Source organism: Toxorhynchites rutilus, chromosome 1 (genome assembly GCF_029784135.1).
Source record: "Toxorhynchites rutilus septentrionalis strain SRP chromosome 1, ASM2978413v1, whole genome shotgun sequence".
Classification (NCBI taxonomy): Eukaryota; Metazoa; Arthropoda; class Insecta; order Diptera; family Culicidae; genus Toxorhynchites; species Toxorhynchites rutilus.
Genome location: NC_073744.1, coordinates 136,956,429 through 136,980,087, shown reverse-complemented (window position 1 = coordinate 136,980,087; position 23,659 = coordinate 136,956,429). Strand labels below are relative to the sequence as shown.

Sequence of the window (23,659 nt, the reverse complement as noted above, 5' to 3'; positions counted from 1 at the left end):
GGAAGAAGGCAGAGCAAAAATGCATCCCGAAACCGTGGATCGAGCTGCCGAAACTTCAATCGAGGACGCTTGAAACTTAGGGGGGAGACGTTACGACCAGATGTACCCCACACGACCACTTAGAGCAACAACGAATCATAACAACCGATGCAACCAGGATCAGATTGCATCCAGAGGCCTCCCATCAAGACAATCGCGAGCCATAACAACTGACGACAACGGCTGACCACGCGACATCATTCAAAGGAACCCGATCTGGAAACAACGCGACCGTACGGATAACAAGGAATCTGCTGACGCGAGATACCGACAGGGAACAGAAGATAGCATTTAGTCTTAGTATGAACGTTGATGTGTAATCTTTATATTTAGTGAAAATAAATTCGGTCACTTCGCCACTTCGGTCATTACTTATATATATATATATATATATATATATATATATATATATATATATATATATATATATATATATATATATATATATATATAACGTACATTTCACTTTCAAAATTGTACCTTGTGTCGAATTGTACGTTATATCGAAGCATAATAAAGTACTCACAAACGTTGTCTATAATACATTATTGTGTTGCTGTTTTAGTCAAGTTAATGAATAACTTCAATCAGAAGACGAAGCCAGCCTTTCTCATGATTTTTCCCTTCGTACTGTTGATTAAAGCTTCATTCATTTAGAATCTGGAATCACACAACCAGCTGTATTTCGAGATTGATTAAAGGTACAAAACTTGTTTTAGCATCGCAATACAGATAATTCATTGTTTTCAGAAAAAAAATATTGAAAAAAAATTTCCTTTACACTTTGAAAAGGTGTACGTTATATCGAAGTTTCCCTATATATATATATATATATATATATATATATATATATATATATATATATATATATATATATATATATATATATATATATATATATATATATATATATATATATATATATATATATATATATATATTTGGGTTTAAAAAAAAAACCTTTTTCAGAAAAATGAATTTTAATTTTTAAATTACCTTATTTGTAAGCGAAATTTTTTACCAAAAAAGGTATTTTTTGTAAAAATTTAAACAATTTCCTACATTTCATCCTTTGACATGAATTTTGTTGGTATCATAGTTTTCAAGTTATAAATTTTTGTAAAAATTTATGAAAAAAAAAAATTGGCTCTTCCAAAAAGTTGTCTAATTATTTTTCGAATATTTCAAGTATGCAAATGACCTATTTCAAGTATGCAAATGACCTCCACATTTTACACCCACAACGTTTCACTGCTATCTGAGATGGTGCTGCCAACGGCCAGTCGACTTGGCATGAAATTCGTCATATTAATACTGAACATCTGTTCGATTCGAGTTCAAACAGAATTCGTCGTTTAAAATATGTTCGCTAATTACCTACTTTCTTTTTTTGTAGGCCGTTCAACCACAAGCGGTATCGCGCGACACCACGGTGAAGTTCAGTCACCGAGCATCCGAAATTGCACTCGTCCGCGGTGACATCTCCAGCTTCCACAATCCCCGCCGAACGGAACTATTGCAGCAAAAGCAGCACCAGCATCGGCAAAATCCAGCTACTGGCAGTTCCGGCAGCATTCGTAACCATCCGGACCACTACGCCCACTAGTCGGTCGGCGGTGCGCCGGAAGAAGCGTCGAAGACGAAAGAAAAGAGTGACCATTATGGGCCACTACCAGGTGGCGTTCAGCACTATTACCACCATTACTAGTACTTCTACTACTCACACCACCACCACCAACGTTATCCTTTCTGACGGCACCGCCAATCTCTAGAGTAAAACTGCGTGTCTGCGTGTCGTGAGCAAGCGCAAGCGCAAGTGTATATGTGTGTTCGATAGTAAAATCGCGCGTCGCGCGTCGCCGTCAAAACCAAACCGACACATGTGTATGAGTGTGTGTGTGCGTGCGTGTCTATTGTGTAATTTTTGTCATCTGTTGAGTGTTTTCGTTCAATTAGTAATCGAATGGTTTGCTGTTTACACAAAACGCAAATTTTCACAAGCCGATTCCCTGGGCCAAGAGGAGCACTAAATTCAAGCGGAAAATCGGAATTTCGGAGTAAAACGGGTATTTTAAACGTTGTTTGTCACAGCAACAAAACAAATAAGGCAAAACTAACAACACAGCAAAACAACAGCCCACTTTATGTTGGATGGGGCAAAAGTAAACGCGCACCAGAAGCCGGCTGTTGATTCTTGTTTTTTCTAATAGCATGTAAACAATTTGTGTATAGTAGCAGTAGTAGCAGTAAATCTCGGAGGAAAGTTTGGGGAGAGAGTTGTAGGTGTATGCTGAATGTGTGCGTCTGACGATTTGTAACACTAGTTAAAAGAAAACCTAAAACAAATTCAATGAATAAAGTTGAGGTACACCTCGGTCATAGATCAGCCTAGCTTGATTTCACGTGGGACCAGCCAATTACACCACCGCCCTTAGAACCGTCAACGCGATGACAGCCACTAGCGAACAAGTTTAATAGGGAGAGAAGACAGACAGGTAGTTGCATCAACAATGGATTACCCCTTGATGTCGGCAGGTAACATCTCGCAAGAGGACTTCCTGGCCATCGTCGGCGGGAATTCGTCACTGGCCGGAATACTGGGCGGCTCGGCCACTAATGTCTTCAATGACACGTTGGGTGGAGTTCTGGCCACCGGTGATAATCGGACCATTTTCCACGGCTATCCAAGCGGATACACACTGCCGCACATCATCATCGCTTCAATTATTGTGACAATACTAATGATAGTGATTGTGGTCGGTAACCTGCTGGTGATCATAGCGATTGCCACCGAGAAGGCGCTCAAAAACATCCAGAATTGGTTCATTGCCTCGCTGGCGGTGGCGGATTTTTTTCTCGGGCTGGTCATCATGCCCTTTTCGCTCGCCAACGAGCTGATGGGCTACTGGATTTTCGGGAACTGGTGGTGTGATGTGCATTCCGCGATGGATGTGTTGCTCTGTACGTCCTCGATCATGAACCTGTGCCTGATCTCGCTGGATCGGTACTGGAGCATCACGAAGGCGATTGAATATCTGAAAACAAGGACACCAGCGAGGGCGGCGTTCATGATAGCCGCGGTTTGGGTGATGTCGGCGTTGGTATGCATTCCGCCGCTGCTCGGCTGGAAGGCGCCCCGCCCGGAGGAACACGTTCAGCTGCCACAGTGTCAGGTGAGTTTGGTTTCTCTCCATCAGGATGAAGTTATTCCGTTTCCAGTCAATAAAAGCAAAGCAACATGTCTTGCCTATTTAGCATCAATTTAGCTTGTTCATATTTTCCACGGCTTACAGAGACAAGGCTAGCTACTCCGGATTAGTCATTTTTTAGTGACGTCATCTGAATCGTTGAAGTAAACAATGTGTTCTTATTTTTTTATTTTTCGTGCTTTGTAAGTTTGTGCGTTGATAATATAGTTGATTATATTTAACACCATGAATAATTTGATAAAACATTTATCCACAAAGAACATAATTCTCGGTTTTTCGGAAAGCAAAAGAATCTCTTTTTTGGCCCGATAATGTCATTTTCATAATTTATACACCCGCTCACAGCGCATTGAACCATTTTCGATTTTTCATTTCAGGAACATTTACGCGTAAGTCGGAAAACAAAATACAACTGGCGACTGTTTACACTGACGACTCGGATGACGTCATCAAAAAAAATGTTTACTCGCTAAAGAACTAGCCTTGTCTCTGCAAGCCGTGCATATTTTCATCCTGTCATCGAACAATAACTTGAAAGAAACGACGACGTTCGGGTTATGGTCGAAAGGGAGATGGCGCCACGATGGCGCCACATGCCAGCCTCCAAAAATTTCCTTCGTTTTGTTTGAATAGCCGTTTGTGGTGCGATTCGAGCTGGGAGTAATGGCCAGAAAAAGAAGAACGAATAATTATTCATTGGTAAATAGAAAGATGCACGGGGCGAAGACACATAAGGAAAAGGAAAAATCGCGATAAAAAAACAATATAGACAGGCTTAATGAAGCCTCGCGTCAGATCGCAGAATTCTCTACTATAATGCCACTGAATAATACTACCCGACGACGGCGCCAGTGGTTGTGTGGTTAGCGTAACAGCCTCACAATCCGATCGGCCTGGGTTCAATCCCAGCTGGCGTCGTTGGGATTTTCTGAGGCGAAAAATCTCTGGTTACGTCTTCCTTCGGAGGGGAAGTAAAAGAAGTTGGCCCGGCTCATGAGTTGTTGAGTCTGATAGGTAGGAACAGGTGGAGTCGCCTCCCTGTTGTCGGTGATTGGCACTAAAGTGGCGGAAATAGGCCGACGAAAAATAAGCGAAGATAAAAAAAAAAAAAATACTACCCGTTGATATTTGGATTCTCTTTTTCTTTTCGTTTGCTAATTTTCCAACTAAATTTCGTTCTTGAATAGAGAAGATTGGTTTAATACGCGTCTACCGCGCAGAATAGTTCACTCGAGTTTCTAGGAAACCAGCAAAAATATGAATGCAAAGTTTATGAGTCATTCTAATATATTATGATGACAGTATCATCCTATGAAATTTTTATAGTTGTAGCTGTTGTAATATATTAAACGTTCCGGTAGCTGATTAATTACACGAGTGGCTACGTTAATGGTTGAATATTCGCGATGACAGTGGAATAGTGTCGACGTCTGGTGGCGACTTCCAATTACAGCATGATCATGGTTCACATAATTATGCTCTGGATCATACAAAAGTTCGTACATCTCATGGAAGCCCAGAATGACCCAGCAAACATTAAATCGCGCATAAATTAGTATCAAATTACAATCGTATATAATTCAATCAAAGGATGCATCATTTGTATCTGAAATCGTATGAAATGCAAAGACACGATTTTCAATATTATTGATCGACTTAGTCGTATATTGGTATAACAATCATCCTGGCATCGATGCTAACAGCGATGTGCGTTGTTATATCGCATATCAGTTTGACAAGCATCGTATATCGTTATATACGGCCTTATATACAAATATAATACGACATATTCGTATATCGCCTTCACCTTTGAATGTATATGCAAGTTTTACGCAGAGTGGCGAACCAAAAAAAAAACTGGAAAAAGCTGGAAAAAATAAAAAAAAAATGAGAAAAAGCTGGAAGAATCGATTTTTTTTTCTCAATTTTGTTCATATTAGCAATAAAATTACGATTTACAGTGACAGTGTAAGTAATAAGCAATTTTGATTAACCTGTGATCATACATTTTAACATTATACTTTTGTTATTAACTTTGTGTCATTCTAACTAATGCTGATATTGTTTTAGAGCGCTTCCACGCCAAATCACTCGAAAAACAGCAAATTTTGACGCCTCTTCGATTTGAATTTTGGTACCTATGATGGAAGCTACACAAAGTCATATTTTTCATTGTGACCAATTAGAATTACGACTGATTTTTAAAAGGCCGTATTCAAAAATCATTATTATTTGTTCAAAAAATTGTTACACGAAATCCTGATGTTAATATATGAATTTCACAAAGTTGTTGGAAAATAAGTAATAAAACAACATTTTAAATGCAGTTCGTAAGACATATTCTCGATATATCCAACTAGCGACTAGCTGACCTGGCAAACTTCGTCCCGCCCAAAATAATTTTTTTGTTATCAATACCTCCAAACATTCACGTTTTCTTACGATTCTTACGATCATAGGCCCAATCGCAGAACTGTTCATTGATTTATCTTCTAATTGACCCTTTACAATTTACTTTTAATATACATTTCGTAGGAATACCAAAACTCGTCATTATAATATCAGATTATTTCCAGATACAATTCTCGTTCGAGATTTTTCAATCACTTGCAAATAACATGTTTCTCCGTTACATCGAATAAATGTTTGATACAGAAAATATGATGGAATGAAGATAGCCCTAAATCGTATAATTCCACCTTCGAGTTTTGCTCTTATGAACACATTCGGCGATCCATTTTTATTTATATAGATAGTAGAAGATATAGGAGTGCGTTTAATCACATTGAAATCCATTTCTTCTTTCCAACAAAAACCAATTTCGTTAGCGCAAACATCAAATGGACTAACAACGCTTGTCACTATGTAATTGTAGAACATATTCGAATTGAATTTCCTGAATTTTTCCATTTCCCTTCAGAATTTTCCGAATTCCACCCTTAGAGAGGGGGGAGGTGTGTCTATCCAACATAGAAACATTTATTGCACCCTAAAACCTCCACATGTCAAATTTGGGTTCGTTTGCTTGATTAATTCTCGAGTAATGAAGAAATTTGAGTTTCATTTGTATGGAAGCTCTTAGATAGGGGGGGTGGGGTCTTGAACTATCGTAAAAACTTTCCCCGGCCCCAAAAACCCCCTGCATACCAATTTTTACGTCGATCGGTTCAGTGCTTTCAGAGTGCATAAGAATCAGACAGACAGACAGACAGACAGAAATCCACTTATACAGGTAAACTTCGATATAACGTACATTTCACTTTCAAAATTGTACGTTGTATCGAATTGTGCGTTATATCGAAGCATAATAAAGTACTCACAAACGTAGTCTATAACACATTATTGTGTTGCTGTTTTAGTAAAGTCAATGCATAACTTCAACATCCCGAGGCAGTGTCGCATTAGAGGCGATTGTGCCCTGTAATTGGACATATCAACAAACACAACACAAACAAAAAAACACAATGTGGAGAACAAGGTAAAACAGGAAAAAACGGTGAAAATCTAACAAAAAACCATTAGAAAAGTGTGCGAAATATATAATCTAGTAAAATGAAGTCAACTTTCGGAGACTTTGATGAAGAATCCGCCTTCTTGAAGAATAACAACAGTCAAAAGTAATTAAGTAAATGATATATGATTTGGGTAGCTACCGTCATAAGTAGCAAGTGTCGAAAAAACCGAAGAGAGTGAGATCAGCGACTGGCTGGAATTGCTCTTCATTTTTCTTCATTTTCGACGTAGGACTACGTCTTTCTTTTCTATACCGGGGTGTAAAATCAAAGTTTCGAAAACGAAAGCGTTACGCCGGAGACCGAGATTTTGAGCGTTAATAGCTCCTAAACAACTGAACGAAATAGTATGATAAACACTTCATTCGAAAGATAAAATGTCTACGCGTTCTATACTTGTTACTTTCTGATCCAAAAACTTGTTTCAATATTCTTAAAATTGCTTTCAAAACAGGCTATTGAAATCACCAATCGGTATATAAGCGAGCGCCGCTCGGAAATCCACTCAGTTCAAATTGAACAGCGATTGGAGCATATTGTCGCTGTTGTGGTGAAGCTCTTCGTTTATCATGAAAGCGCGGATGAACGGTGACACCATGAGCCTGTTTGTGCACCTTAGGCCAGAAGGGAATCTATCAGGAGAGTGATGACACAAATGGTTCCCCGGGAAGATCTCGAAGCAGCCGCTACACACACACACATACACGCGCGGAATTTTTTCTGTTTGGATGCCATTTAGCATCGAGAAAGATCCGGAAAATAATCTGCCAGTTCCTCTGAGAATTTAATAATACATTCATGTGAAAGTGTTTATTTGAATGTTTTCTATCCATGTAACACTGTGACCAAATATGTTTCAATCAAGTGCTATTAACAGGTGGTTATCGAGTTAGTATTAACCACTGGTGGGCTTCCAGTATCGAGGAAAATGTGGAAATATCTAATCGTTACTGAAAATAATCTGCCAGTTCCTCTGGGAATTTAAAATTACATTCATGTGAAAGAGTTTATTTTAATGTTTTCTATCCATGTAACACTGTGACCAAATACAATTGGTTTTGTGATTTTTCAATCAATCGCAATTAACAGGATAGCTTCTGAAGATTATTCTTCCCCATCAGTAGAATAATTCCGTATCCAATATTGGATGCATAAAACCTTTTCCCTCCAACGTAACGCTCTCGTTTTCGAAGTCCCCCAAATATTCATTCATTCGGAATGAATTCAGATTCAACTTCAAACAAATGATCTCTAAATTAACGATAGTCCTACGTCACCCTTGCGGTTATACCATAGATATAACCCACTTCCTGTTTTTTTATACTGTGTAAGAGACGAATGAACTCTCAGAGTTTAAAGTCTCTCTAATTCAATACCTTCCTTCCTTATACTGTGTACTGAAACAATCTCTCAACGGTTGCTGGAGAATGCACCAGAAGCAGGAATGTTGTAATGATATTTCTAATTTAGGAAAAGCAAAATAAATGTCATTTTTTTTGGGATAGAATTTTACCTCAAAATAAAGCAGCATCTTGGCGTTCGTTTACAGTGAAGTTAGTAAAATCCAGGTTTTGGATTTTACTAACTTCCCAAAATTCATTATCGACATCCTGAATATCATTTCGATCGCAAATATTCCGAAGATTTTGTAGAAGGGAAACTTCTACAAAACACATATACTATATAATTGCTTTCTATGACAATAGTTGGATAAATTTTCGCCATTTTGATGGATAAAGAACCATTTAAATTAAATCGAGAATTAGAATTTGATTGCGCATTCTTATCTTGTATCTGGTATTCTTGTTATCTTGTCTTGTATCGTATAGGATTGTAAAAATGTGAAAAATGATTTATGAACAAATGGATGTGAATGATTCAGAAGTTGATATCCGATAACAATAATCAACCATTCCACTGGCTGTAGTTTGCTTTATTTCCTCGACCGTTATATTTCTTAGTGTTTCTTAATTTCAGTTCTATCCTATTCCTCATCCCAAAATGTGTCAACCCTGGAGCCTCATTTGCGGTCTAATTTTGCCCCTTCGTCTTTCACTTTGTGGCAGCTAATTTATGTGTACGCTTCACCGAGCTCGAATAGACCAAAAGAGCAAAAAAAAAAACTACCGAACCCCGTCAGTGCTATTGCACTGTGTGGTTTTGCGAGGACCCAACTCGTCCTGAAACTGGTTGCGCCGCCGTGGGCTACTGCTTTTACATTTCTTTGCGGTGCGGAGGTCACGGCTGGGTTTCCGGTGCCCGAAACCGGAGCTTTAATTAGTTGCTTCTCCGGGTTGGTTTGCTGCAGCTTCAGCTTCTTATTTTCTTTTACCACCGCCGCCGCCGCCGCCGCTGAGACCACAGATTTAACGACGAGGGGTGAGTCGATTCACGGTTCACAGTTCGCTCGTGTTTCAGCTGCTCTGGGAAAGCTGACAGCGCGTGGTGGGCCATTCTTCTAAGATTTAACGGCCTATCATTATGGGTGGGTGTATGTGCACAAGCGGAAGCAAGCGAATCGTGCGAAGGAAACGGGATCACAAGACGGGAAATTATCAGGAAGATATCTGTCGTGGGGAGAGAAGAGACACTTGATGCCTATCCTGCTGACGGTGTAACTGCGTGACAAGCAGGTTTATTTCCTGATAAATTTGTACGGCTTATGTTGCACTCTATTTATAAACACGTCCCCCCACCCGAACAGCTACTGCTGGATTTCGCTTTCATCCATGACCCGAGGGAATGTTTCCTGCTGGCTGGCGGATGAAACGGAATGAACGACGGCAAGCTATCCGATGCCTACGCAAACGTAAATTGCGGGTGTTGTATTTTCAATTCAATTACGATGTGCTACAAAAAGAAGAAATGTGGGTTGGGAATCGGGGGGCTATCGCCTATTTGTGACGATATGCAAATTCTTCATCCTTTCATTCCGATACGGATAAACTGCCAATTTTGATAACTCTCGTGCTTCAAAAACTGGGCGCTTATCTCACCTCCATCAACAGATTTGCGCCTAATCCGCTTGAACAGTTTCATAACTTCACAACATTTTATTTCCACAGGAAAAAAAAGTTCTATAACGGCCGAAAAAATCTGTACCAATAACGCAGCAAGTGGTGCTGCGAGCGGGAAAACCGCGCCCGATGATCGCCTTAGTTTGGAACACGCTCCAACGGATGGTGCCCAGAGGTGTCAGATAATTTTTTCGTGTGTGTCCGTTAAATTTTTGAAATCTGCGGATTTTCGATATTCCGAAGTCATACTTTGTGTGAATAATCAAATCGCCTAAATCCGTTCATGAAAAATGATTTGGAATGCTAATATTAGTTTTGCAATAGCATCAAATTATTGTACGATTTAATTGAATGAATGAAAGTTGCCAACAAAACTGGAATTCAGCTCATCTTCAAATTTAAACAAAGACTGCACATATGACTTACATATTCTATGTCATATATTAAGAGGGATCGGATCACTATCGAATATAACGCCCGCCCAAAGTGTACATATTGTATATTTAACATCGTGCAAAATGCGAAAAATACGATTTAATTCATAACGACAGATTGAGTCTTAATTTGGCATAATAATCATCAGTTTTATTGTATGCACCCAGCAAACATTAAATCGTATGAAATGGAGGCAATATACATGTATCCAATATATATTTGGAACTGGCTTATACATACAGAAGTGAAGGCGATATACGCATATGCCATATTATAAACAGATTTGCGACTTGATACGACAATGATATATATAAAATGTGTAGCGATATTACGACGCTGTTTATAACGATATACGACTCATTCTATCAATCATATACCGGGTCATGTTTTTAAATTTTATACGATTTCAGAAAAACATGATGCGATCTTTGATTAACATTTTAAGTGGAGGCGATACACACCCAGAAAACATTAAATCGTATCACTTGAATATTCCAACTCGTATATAATGTGGGATCGCATCACAATCATAAAACCATCAAAGAATACATTGTGTACATCTAAAATCGTTTAAAAAGCGAAAACATCGATTTTATTTATCATTGCAGATTTTGTCACGATTTGGTACGACAAGCATTGGTTTTATGATGAACATTATCGAAGAGTCGATCTAAATGACATTGTATACAGTATGCAAAAAAAAAGTTTATCCACCCCCAGTGGAAAATTAGATTTCTCCTAAAAAAAATCACCAGAAAATAAAAACACGGTTGTTGGTTTTTGCTTCTGGAGCTTAATTTTCAAAATTGATCATAGATGCTCGATCGGATTGAGGTTGGGAGACTGTGTTGGCCACTCCAAAACCTTGATAAGCTTTTTCCTTGAACCACTGCGTCACCAGCTTTGATATCTGCGCCCAACTTTAGCTTCTGTGCAGACGCTGGTAGTTTTCGCTTCAAAATGGAGAAACTTTTTTGCATACTGTATGCATATCAGGCAGATACAGTTTGTGAGTAGCATAAACGTATAATTTGAATCAATGAAGTGCTTCGAAAATTCATAATACATGTTGTATCTAATCATTCAGCAGTAAATCGTATTAGATCGTAATTGAGGATATATTACATCAATCCACGATGACGTATGTTCTCATATATATAAATGGTGATTCGTGAGGTTATAGAAATAATTATAACCTCACGAATATTTTCCACCATTCGTTTATTTTCTGTGTTTGTAATAAATCGTATATACTTGTGACAGTAGTCGTACTAGATGCCTGTGTAAGTCGCATATTCTTCCAAACAAATTCACCAGCATTTGTCAAGTATGTATATCGCTTCTACTTTTGCATGTATATATGCTAGTTAGGCGTATCATATTCCACCCAAAATATGCGGTACATAATGTGATAAATAGCTATACGATTTAATGTTCGCTGGGGAATATAACGAAGATTTTAATAATTTATTTTTATGTCATTAGCATATCGAAACGCAAGAGATCGGTAAACAGATAATCTTCTGTTTTGCAAATTTCAAATTAAAAAATTGTAAGGGGTTGTATCTAGGACACGACCGCATATTTTCAACGTAGAACTACGCAATTATATTATGCAATCTACTTGTTTACCACTTCGAATATTATTTTAGAATGCATTGATATTTTTGTAATAAATCATGTTCTTCTTTACAAATAAATTTGATGAACGTCCTTTTACGTTTGATATGATGCCTAGGGCTACCAAAATATGTGAACGGAAGAATTGTCAAACGATTTTTGTATTTTACATTTCCCTCTGAAAATGTTACATATCTCATGTTTACGTAGTTCTCGAACCGCGAAAGTTCATTCACCTCTAGTATCTGAAATGACGATTTCCCAGGCTTCTCAGTTTAAAAGTACGTTTTAGGGAAACATATACTGGTCTGCACAACGACAAGCGAGTACAAAAGTACTCAACACCAAAAAATACCCCCGACTTGCATGTATTTGCAAAGCGCATTCCCCCAGGCACATGATTTTGAAGTCCGTGTTAGGGAAACGCAGCTCAGTGGGAAAAAAATACCCCCAACTTGCATGTTTTGACAAAGCGGGTTCCCCCAGGTACATTGATTTTGAAGTCTGTGTTGGGGAAACCGTAAATCGGGCCAATCAAATCTTGGCAGTTGTAGCGTTTAGATAACGCTTGACATTTTACAGTTATTCATTTGTTCATTTCATGAAAAATAACATTTTATTAATTGTGATAGACGCGTAGAAATATTTCCTATTAACTGATGCAAACATCTTTCGGATCTGTTAATAAATGTTCGAGTTATAAGCATTCGAAATACAGGTAGGGTTAGCACACAAATCGGCAGAAAAAATGTATGGGAAAAAAGGAAGTTCTTCCAGTTTTCATGTATTTAATCCGTTGAAAGATTAGCGAATTGTAATATATAGCATATCAAACAAATCTTAGAGAATTTCCGATTCGATTGGTATGCAAATCATGAGAATTCGTTCATAGTGAAAATAGTTATTAACGTTAACTTTTTTCGTTTTCTGATTTGGCACCCTTCCTGAGAGACGTAGTTCTACGTCAAAAATGAAATTACAGATTCACTAGTTGATTGAATCTGTGGAGCGTTTTAAGCCGGGTTCAGACGGTGCGAGCAAGCATACGAGTCGGTCTAGTCAGTTACTGCAGTGCAGCTACTCACACCGTGTGAACACATCATGCCAGTTATTGTCATGTGTGATCCGGCGTGCGAGCTACTTCAAAGTTTTTTGAATTTACTCGCACTCGCATGCTTCAAAACGTCAAAAACAGAATTTAGCGTTCGAATCAGGGATGCCAAATGTAAAGAAATGTCTCTATTTTTAAGATATTTGAAAATATGCGAAGATATTTATAGACTTGAAAATTATTGGAAAAACAAATAAAACCCTCATAGTTTCTTAACGAAATCATTGTTATTCTGTTTTGCACGCTGGCGGGGCACGCTTTCTTTTTGAGATAGTTTTCTGGAGAATGTCTAATATAGAATCATTATCAGGCACAATTTTCATTCAAAATTCACTCACAACTTGCGAAAAAAAGTAAGGTTCTAAGAAACAGAATACATATTCGATTTAAAAAAGTACATTTTCATTCATTATTTTAATTTTTGACGCGTGTGAATAAAATTTTAAAAAGTCTTCTAGACTATCATTTAAAGCATCACATACTTCCGGAATTATCTTAGCTATGGATGCTTTCGAGATTCTAAAAAATATCGACAACAATCTGAACAATATTCCAGAAGAAAGGCATATCAATGTCATTTATATTATCACTCTTGCAGGTACAGCATCCTTCATGAGTGTATCTTGGCGTTGTATTTGTGGAGCAATTAAATTCAACAGTTTTTCCACTTGTTCAGGTGTTATTCTCAACACTGCTCTGTAATCTCTATAAAATTGTGTAATGATACATTCAACTGAAAACCTAAGATGAAAACTACCAATAAAGAAGTCGATTTCGGACCAATCATTTGACAAATTCGGACCTGATTGCTGTTTCTGACTATTTGATGGACATTTGAAAAATCGCCTGGCATCCCAGGTAAACCCGTGCCGTAGTATCTAGTTTCTCGCCAGCAGCTCACACTATGTGAACGGACAAGGCGAGTCAACCAATTGTCAAGCGAGTCCACCGGGTCAGTAGCTGCTCATTGTCAAGTCAGCTACTAGCAACGTATAAATGGGCCTTTACTTTGTTTTTGTTAACATGAAAAGTGGTGACGCGAATGCTAGATTGTGATTACAAATCAACAGACTGCGTCGGACGGATGTTTTAGTACAAAACGCAAGCAATGACAGCTGATGAGAAGCAACGCACATCGCGGCATTCTGTTTCCACCTTTATTATTTGTTTATCACCGTAAAGTTCTTACAAATCGTACTAAATTCCGTGAATGTTGTCTAAGAGAAATCCATATTTCCGCAGATCTGGCATCTCTGATGGCGCCACCACTCCACATCCAATCGTTGTTATCTGCGGGAAAATGCGCCCATCCGACCCTGGGAGCTATTGTTTACCTATCAACCCTTGAGCCAGCTAGCTCGCGGATGGGTCCACGGGAAATAGCGTACATCATATGTTTAATAACGCGATGCAATTGGCGTGGGAGAGGAGATGCATACGTCGATAGAGCAGCCGCCGCGCCGTCGCTCCTCGTGTTGTTATTGGACGACGGCCGGCATTTGCAGTTCCATTCCAATTGAGTGAATATTCTGTGCTCTCGCAAGCGGGCTGTATGTGTGCATGTGCGGTATGTGTGTCTGGGTGAGTGTGTGCGTGTTTTTAATTGTTTGAGAATATTATTCATGCCGGAACAATAGCTGCTAAATTGAACAGAAGCCGACCCGCTGTCGATGCAATGGGGGTCCGAGATGCACAACCCCCATGAATTTCGATGCTACTACAGTTGCCGAGTAGCGCGTAGAAAACCTTTCCTCGGGCCATCATTATCAACGATGTATTGAGTTGCAACTAAAGGTAAATCGCTTCACAAGGGCTGATGATAAAAGACAGCCAGGTACGTAAACGGCGAAGATGACTACGATGGAGTCTTGCAGCTCGCCCTCTCTACCATGCAAAATATGTATAAGACTTACGAAGCACATGGGGGTACCTGCGTCATTGTCACGGGCTACCATGAAAATACAAATTAAAAATTAAAACTGCAAGCGTATGCATTGGCCTTCCGAATCGATGCTGGTGGATGTTTTGTTTTTGTTTTTTCCACCGAAAACGCGCCGACAGAAATAAACGATTCTCATCCGCTCTGTCCAACTGTCAGAAATTGTAAATAATAATTTGTGCTCATGATTGCGCGAGTGCAAATAAATCGGGCGAATTGAATAAATATCGTTTGGAGATTTTTTTTACTGCAATGACTCGATGCAAATGCACAATACACATTCGTTATTTGCCGAAGCATCCGAGCAAGTGAGGGTACCCTCAAATATTTATGACTTATTCAGGTCGAACTAATTGGACATATCTTGTTTACACATGATTAAACTTCTTACGGCTATTGAACAGATTAATTTGGGAAAGGGCTATTTGCCACTTTCCACTACGAAACAAAGTTGATTATTAAAATTCGGCCAATTTTTCCATAATGATGGTTCACTTGAGGGAATGTATCTATTTTCGATATATATATATATGACATTTTCGACATGTTCACGCGTGACCAGCGTTGCCACATTCAATTCTGCAAAATTTTCTGAAAAATCTGTATATCTGGGTTTTAGCAAATAAATCTGTATAAAAAATCTGAATCGAAAAATTGAGGGAAACAATGAAATAAATATTTATTTCATTTTGAATTCATCTTTCTTATTCATGGTTTGTTAAAGTCGTATCAATACAACAAAATAAATCATAAACAGGTTTTCTCATAATCCTCCGAATTGTATAATGTTTTTGGTGAACTTTGCCTTCAATTTTTTCGTCAATTTCATCCTTGAAGCTCCCTTTTGAGCCGATGCAAAGTTCTTCACTTTCAGAATAGAGTCTATATTTGTGGATGCCAACCTGTTCGCGCACGAAATAAATTATCTAAGCAAACTACGTTGAATGTCAAATTAGAATTTCGCCTCCATGCCAACCAAATAACTAATGCTACGCAACCGTTAAAACAAATATAACAGCGAATACGATTGGCCACCTCAAATTGTTCGAAGGGTATAAAATGAAAACCAATCTAGGATTTGGATTATTAGTGATCAAAACTTCCAAGTGAAAGTTCCAGTTCCGGCCCTCCCAGTGCCATTGCCAAGTTAGCTACCACATTCCGTGGTGGTGACGAGTTCCAGTTCGGGCCATCCCAGTGCCAAGTTAGCTACTACATTCTGTGGTGGCGACGAGTTCTAGTTCGGGCCTTCCCAGTGCCATTGCCAAGTTAGCTACCACATTCCGTGGTGGCGACGAGTTCCAGTTCGGGCCCTCCCAGTGCCATTGCCAAGTTAGCTACCACATTCCGTGGTGGTGACGAGTTCCAGTTCGGGCCATCCCAGTGCCAAGTTAGCTACTACATTCCGTGGTGGCGACGAGTTCCAGTTCGGGCCCTCCCAGTGCCATTGCCAAGTTAGCTACCACATTCCGTGGTGGCGACGAGTTCCAGTTCGGGCCCTCCCAGTGCCATTGCCAAGTTAGCTACCACATTCCGTGGTGGCGACGAGTTCCAGTTCGGGCCCTCCCAGTGCCATTGCCAAGTTAGCTACCACATTCCGTGGTGGTGACGAGTTCCAGTTCGGGCCATCCCAGTGCCAAGTTAGCTACTACATTCCGTGGTGGCGACGAGTTCCAGTTCGGGCCCTCCCAGTGCCATTGCCAAGTTAGCTACCACATTCCGTGGTGGTGACGAGTTCCAGTTCGGGCCATCCCAGTGCCAAGTTAGCTACTACATTCCGTGGTGGTGACGAGTTCCAGTTCCAGCCCTCCCAGTGCCAGGTTTGCTACTACATTCCGTGGTGGCAAAGAATCCAGTTCCGGCCATCCCAGTGCCAGGTTTGCTACTACATTCCGTGGTGGCAAAGAATCCAGTTCCGGCCATCCCAGTGCCAGGTTTGCTACTACATTCCGTGGTGGCGACGAGTTCCAGTTCGGGCCCTCCCAGTGCCATTGCCAAGTTAGCTACCACATTCCGTGGTGGCGACGAGTTCCAGTTCGGGCCCTCCCAGTGCCATTGCCAAGTTAGCTACCACATTCCGTGGTGGTGACGAGTTCCAGTTCGGGCCATCCCAGTGCCAAGTTAGCTACTACATTCCGTGGTGGTGACGAGTTCCAGTTCCAGCCCTCCCAGTGCCAGGTTTGCTACTACATTCCGTGGTGGCAAAGAATCCAGTTCCGGCCATCCCAGTGCCAGGTTTGCTACTACATTCCGTGGTGGCGACGAGTTCCAGTTCGGGCCCTCCCAGTGCCATTGCCAAGTTAGCTACCACATTCCGTGGTGGTGACGAGTTCCAGTTCCAGCCCTCCCAGTGCCAGGTTTGCTACTACATTCCGTGGTGGCAAAGAATCCAGTTCCGGCCCTCCCAGCGGCATTGCAAGTGCCAGGTTAGCTACTACATCCGTGGTGGTGACGTGTCCAGATCCGGCCCTCCCAATGCTATTTAGCTACCACATCCCGTGGTGGCGACGTGTCCAGTTCCGGCCCTCCCAGTGCTAGATTTAGCTACTACAACCGTGGTGGCGACGAATACAGTTCCGGCCTTTTGCTGTAAAAGTGGTGGCGTTTCCCATAACAGTTGGCTAGGGAGCCAACACAACCGATTCCCGGACTTTGTTTTGTTGGCATTGTAAAGCGAAAATATCAACTCAACAAACGCTGATGAATGTTATCAAAAAGTATCTTACAAACGATCTTAGCAATGGATACAAAAATTTCTCATCGCGCCTTTTGACACCCAATATCTGGGACCAAGTTATATCTGAGTCACTCAATTTTTACCCCATAAGATTCGTCTTGAATGAATTCGTTATCCAAACTTTGTCTATTACCTGCTACAAAGAATTGAGGAAATTGGCGCATCAAATCATTTAGGTTTGGTAGCTTCACGACATTTTGAGGGTTTATCAAGGCCGCAGTTTTGATAGTTGGATCGCTGAAATTAAATCGCTTTGAAATCTGTTTCACGAGTTCAATATAGAAATCTAGACAAATAGATTTGAAGGTGTGCTTCCTAGCTGCATCCAATCCTTTTTCAGCTTCTTCTGCATTGAAGCCAATGTAAACATCCTCAGACTTCTTCAGAAAGTCTTAAAAATCGTTCATATCAAGGTCAGCATCAGCGAATCGTTGCACGCAGCTATCCAAACAAAAGTTAACAAAAATAACATTCTTGTCTCATTGGAAAGTTCGCAAAATTCAGAACATTTTGAAAATTTATGAACAGCACAATCGGCTTATTCAAAGGATCGTTTAAATAAGTCAATATACGATTGGCGAATTGATTATGGTCATACTTAACTTGGAACGAAAAAAATAGTTTAGGCTGTTCAAATCGCTCAAGATTTAACCTAAAAAATGCCTGAAATGAAAGCCATCGCGATGCGTTGCGTTCAACATTTTTATAAATCAAGGTATCTATGTATGCACTGTAATAAAATTGATATTAAAAATAATTATAGGAGGTTGTGTTCAAGACACGATCGCATTGTTGACATAGAACTACGCTGTAGTTTAATTCAAGTCGCTTGTTTATAACTGCGGATATTATTTTATAATGCTACGAAAATTTTGAGATAACCATTCTACCAGTTTGGTCGCCCCAAAATGTTTGTTTTATTGTAGAATCATTTGACGATAATTGTTTGATGATTCATTCTTGTGCTCGCAGAACAATACATGCTCGAGATAAGCCCAGCTGTCATCTTTAGTGGCGAAAGTTTTGCTACTGGCAATGGAAACCAACTCACATACAAAATTCCAGAACGACATTTACTTGCATGGAGACTAAATAAGCGAAATAAACTCTATCTTCACGCGAACCCAAATAAATGAATGACTCATTATAACTTAACTTGGTATTCCACAAATAATTTTTTGGTGCACAATCTTAATACCTGCTTCACCATAACGTCAGTCAGTCAATGCTTTGATGCAATGTCAAAGGCACCAACGAAGCCTTTATGATGATAGAAAACATACAATGTTAACTGCCTGGAAAAAGGCTGAATATTTGCCTCAGCAGATATTCAATACTTATACCCTAGCGTAAATAACTATTTCCCGCTATCTCCCTTCCTTGTTTGTATTTTCATTACAGATGGGGTTTCAGCGTAGCGAAGATGCACTATTTTTACGTACGGGTTATGAAGCACGCACGTACGCACACAAGTATCCATTTATCGATGGCTTGAAGCAACTAAATATACACACACTTATCTCTGTTATATATTGCCAGTTTAGATTAGCTTAGCTGTCGTCTTTTGTGGGAAGAGTTTTCCTATCATCATGTGAAACCAAATCACTGATAAAATTCCAGAACATTTATTTTCTTGGTGAGCTGACGATAGCCTAGCTTGATGATTCCCCACACAATTGTGTAGCTCAAAACATTAATGCAATGGCATCAGTTTGATGGAATGATTGCAATGTCAGAGACATTAGCGAGTAAGTAAATTGGTCACGTCCACAGCTCAATCCGAAACGAAGACATGTGATGGCGCAAATCAAGGAAGAACAAGCGATGTTCATTGTTTCGTATCCAGAACGATACTGAAAGTTTGCCTTTCCTCCCTTTTCTTGTTGAATTAAAGAGACTTTCAATTTCTTCAGTTCATTCGTCTCTAGCCTTGAAAAAGGCCCTTGGAAAACTTGCACTACACCTCCACTCTCATTGCCTTGAGAAAGGCACTCGATCCCTCGCCGTCCAGCTCGTCCAGCAACGATGTTGTCCAGTCGGTGTCCTCACGAAGACTGAAGTTTTGCCTGAGCAAGATCCACTGTTTATACTCTAGGCTTATATTCCCCTTCGTTGTTCTTCTTTTCCTTTGTTCACGTAGACTTTACATCTTACGATTCCCCTTCGTTGCTCGTCGATAAGTTGCTCGTTATTGTAAATCTCCAGAATCCGTTCACGGCAAAAATAGTTATTAACGTTAACTATATTTCATAAAAACGTGACCTGTTTTCTGATTTGGCACCCTTAATGAAAGACGTAGTTCTACGTAAAAATATGATTTATTTTTTATTTTTGCTTCAAACAATACATGTAACCACAAATTCAAACCTTCATACACTATTTTTAATCATGATTTTAGTAGTTTTATACAAAAAATATTCAAATAATTGAACCGTCGGTCGTTAAATCGTTAAATAGAATGAATTCATATATGCTGTTAAATGACAGGCGGCCCGCTACATCGAACTTTCATCCACACATTCGCTAGTAAAGCTAAAGCCAAGCGTATCGCTGGCAAACTGGAAGTGTTTTCGGATGAACACAACGAATTGGTAGAATTCTTCAAATCACAGTTGTTCGGTTTACAAAATGACAATCACGTTGCCGTCATCAACTCTGATAAAACATCTTCTGGAGAGCACGTGTCAAGATTCGGTGCGCAAGCGTTACTGAAATCATAAAAGGCGTCTGCACAATGACGTGAGTAATTGTGATTCGAGAAAAAAAACAATAATCTGGAATTTATCGTTGACGCACATCGTTCATACGACTCTCTCCATGTTCTTCTTCAATAGCACTAACGTTCCCAACGTTCGTCTTGATGAATATTGAACGCAAACGTTCAACAACGAGATCTTTCTACAGGTATTCCATTCATTATGAACATCATTACTCATTTTGAAATGATGTTGATGCATGGCTATAGCCGACGAATGAAACAAAGGAGTGCGCTCGATGGATTTTATGTGTATCGTATGATGTCATTATATGATGTTTTGAGCTGTGCCAACAATTCATGGTCGACATGTACGCGAAGGTAAAGAGCGAGCGACTTCGATTCTTACGACCTAATCAACATAAGGTGCGTGATGAAGCATACATGCACATGGGAAACGCTATCATGAGCCACGCCGTAACAGCATCAGAGTCAAAATCATCCAAACGGATTGCAATTTTGCATTCTGAAATCCGTTCGACTCAAGTCCAATCGAGTTGTGCAAATGTGTCCACCTTGCGACGCAATTCGACATAGACAACATTGAGCTCCGTGTTCCATTTCTTTGAAGCAAAAATGCAAAATGGATATTCGGGGGGAATGTGTTTATTCCCTTTTAAATCAAAATTTGTTAAGGAAAATTAATTCTACATATCAAAAATGTGAAATGTGAAAAAGGCAACATATTCTCTGAAACTGGAAGAAAAATCATGAACGAAAATTGTGTCTGACGATGAGTTTATGCTATGGATAAAGTTTTGGTGGAAATGCAAGGAAATTTATAGACAATAAAGTTAAGTTAGGACCAGGACTAGGACCTGTGCGCGCGTTTTATTTTCGAGAGACGAGTATCGATTATCTCTTCCTCACAAACCTTCCATGTGTAAGCGATGAGATCGAACTTTAGCACACGGGCTAGGGATTGGCTCTTTCTCTTTTCTTTCGAAAAATATGGAGATGCGCTCAGACTTCCTGTGTGCACGCGTCTAAATTTCGAGAGACGAGTATTGATTTTCTCCTCCTCACAACAAGTTGTGAGGAAGAAAAATCGGTAGGTACTCGCCTTTCGAAAATTAAGCGCGCACATGAAGTCCGCTCGCTCGGCTGCCTTCTGCCTCGCTCATTTGTTGCAGACAGCTTCCAATGACTTTGTGAGAAGCGAAACTGGATGACGCAAAGCACACTGTCTCTTTTGCGTGCTGTGCGAGATCTCGGAAAGTCTGAATACTACGTTGAGACGGCGAAGTTCCTCTAGGAACGTTAGTGCCATTTAAAAAGAAGAATATGTAAAAAAAACCTCAGCTCTCAAGAAAAAATATAAAGAAATATGAGGGGCTTAGAATGCAAGGGGTGTAAGTGACTTGATCGATTTCTCTTCATCAACTTTTTCTTTAGTTAACTCAACTGCAAAATCGTTCCAATATGAGTTTGCTATACCATCCGATCTGACCTTTCTTCAAGATTGTCAAATACAGCTGGGAATGAATTTACAGCTAAGTTATGACCAAAAGAGAGAGTCGATGTAGAGAAATCGATCAAATCACTTACACCCCTTTCATTCTAAGCCCCTCATATATATTGCCATTGGTCTCGAGACCATCAAAACTATAAAAATCAGATTCAATCAATAATAATAGAACCAAAATTTTTATTTTCTGCAACTGTAGTATTTTTAAATAGATGTGTCGATCGTCAAAATCGGTCCAGTAGTTCAAAAGTTATGATTTTTTAAAAAAAGACAATTTTGGAAAATTGTGGAAAAAGTGATTTTTTGGACCACTCTAAAATGGAAATGATCACCCTAACGAAAAAATAGAAAAATGCGGCTCTAATCTTTAGCGATGGAGAACAAATTTACCACTTTCCACAAAAATCTGATCACCACTATATCGGTTTAGCATGGAATGGCTGATTGTTTATCTGAAGAAAAAGATAGGTGGGTAATGTCGGGGACATAACCGGAGTGACGTAGAACTATACAAAGGGGACAGCTTTTGCTAAATATATATTTTAAATATATTGTATTCTTTTCTTCTCCTACGTAAATACCTACCTATCTACCTGAAAAATGGATTAGTTTACTGTTTACTCTTTATGAACATGTTGGGGGTTCTGAAAAGAACCTTTGTTGTGTTTTTGCTTTTTTTTACAAACTTTCTCAATTTTTTCTCACTATCTCATAGTTGATTCTTGATTTTTTTTCTGAAGGCTTTGTACTTATTAAATGTTCAACGCCAGGCATCTTTTGGCGTATGTACATATCGTACAATCAAAATTATGGCTGTGATAGGGAATGCATAGGTGGTCATCAGCTCATTCACTGTTTTGCCACCCAACTCGATCACTTCGGCGGCCGAAACTATATAACGGCGGCTAGGTGGACTGGTGCACTGGTACTAACGCGCTCGGCCTAGCTACCCTTGCGGAGCAATTGGCGAATACACCTACGCGGAACTAAAGACCAACACGGTTCGAGCGGGATTTTATCTTTCCCTTCACTTTTCCTCCTTTCTCATGTCCAGACATGGCTGCTTGTGTTAGTTTGTTGATGTGTTGTGATGCGAAACGATGTGGTGTACGGTTTGAATGAGAATGATCGTTACGGCAGCGGAGCGGGGATTTTTAAGCTGGCTGGCTCGAGAATTACGCATGTGTGAGACTGCGACCAATGTTTCGTTCTTTTTTTTCCTTTTTCCTTCCCAATCGTGCTTCATTCTATTTCGCTGCTGCTCTGGTTGCCCGTTTTGGTCGGTACGATTTGAGGAGCACAAAATGGACCAATCAAAAATGGGCACATAGTGCATTTTGACAATGCTTGATATTTCACAATTATTCAATTATTTATCTCAAGAAAAATGAAATGTTATTCGTTATGATAGATGCGTAGATATATTTCCTATCAATTGATGCAGACACCTTTGCGATTTATTGAGAAATGCTCGAGTTATAAGCGTTCCAAATCTTGCATTTTTTCCTACTTGTTCATTGCCTAGATTTTCATTTCACCCCCTATATCTTCCGGTTAGACGTAGTCCTACGTCAAAATAAAATGTTACTCATTGTGATAGCCGCGTTTGAATATTTCCTATCAATTGATACAAAATCTTTGTGATCAGTTAAGAAATACTCGAGTTGTAAGCATTCGAGATATTTCATTTTTTCCTACATGTTCAGTGTTTTTTTACATTTTACCCCTCACATAGTACACCCAAACTAGCGTTGGCAGGAAACATTTCATCTTTGGCAGAAATGATGCCATTTCGTGTGCTGGAGGGTCAAATGGGC

General features: G+C 39.6%; 1 protein-coding gene across 1 annotated transcript in view; it reads left to right on the top strand.

Annotated features, from left to right (window-relative positions):
- Positions 1–23,659, top strand: part of LOC129767674 (alpha-2 adrenergic receptor-like) — a 228,326-nt gene that overhangs the window by 64,411 nt on the left and 140,256 nt on the right. The window contains exon 2 of the mRNA XM_055768813.1: positions 1,436–3,212. Within this exon, the coding sequence (XP_055624788.1) occupies positions 2,550–3,212 (663 nt within the window). The 5' untranslated portion in view covers positions 1,436–2,549. The remainder of the gene's footprint in view (positions 1–1,435; positions 3,213–23,659) is intronic.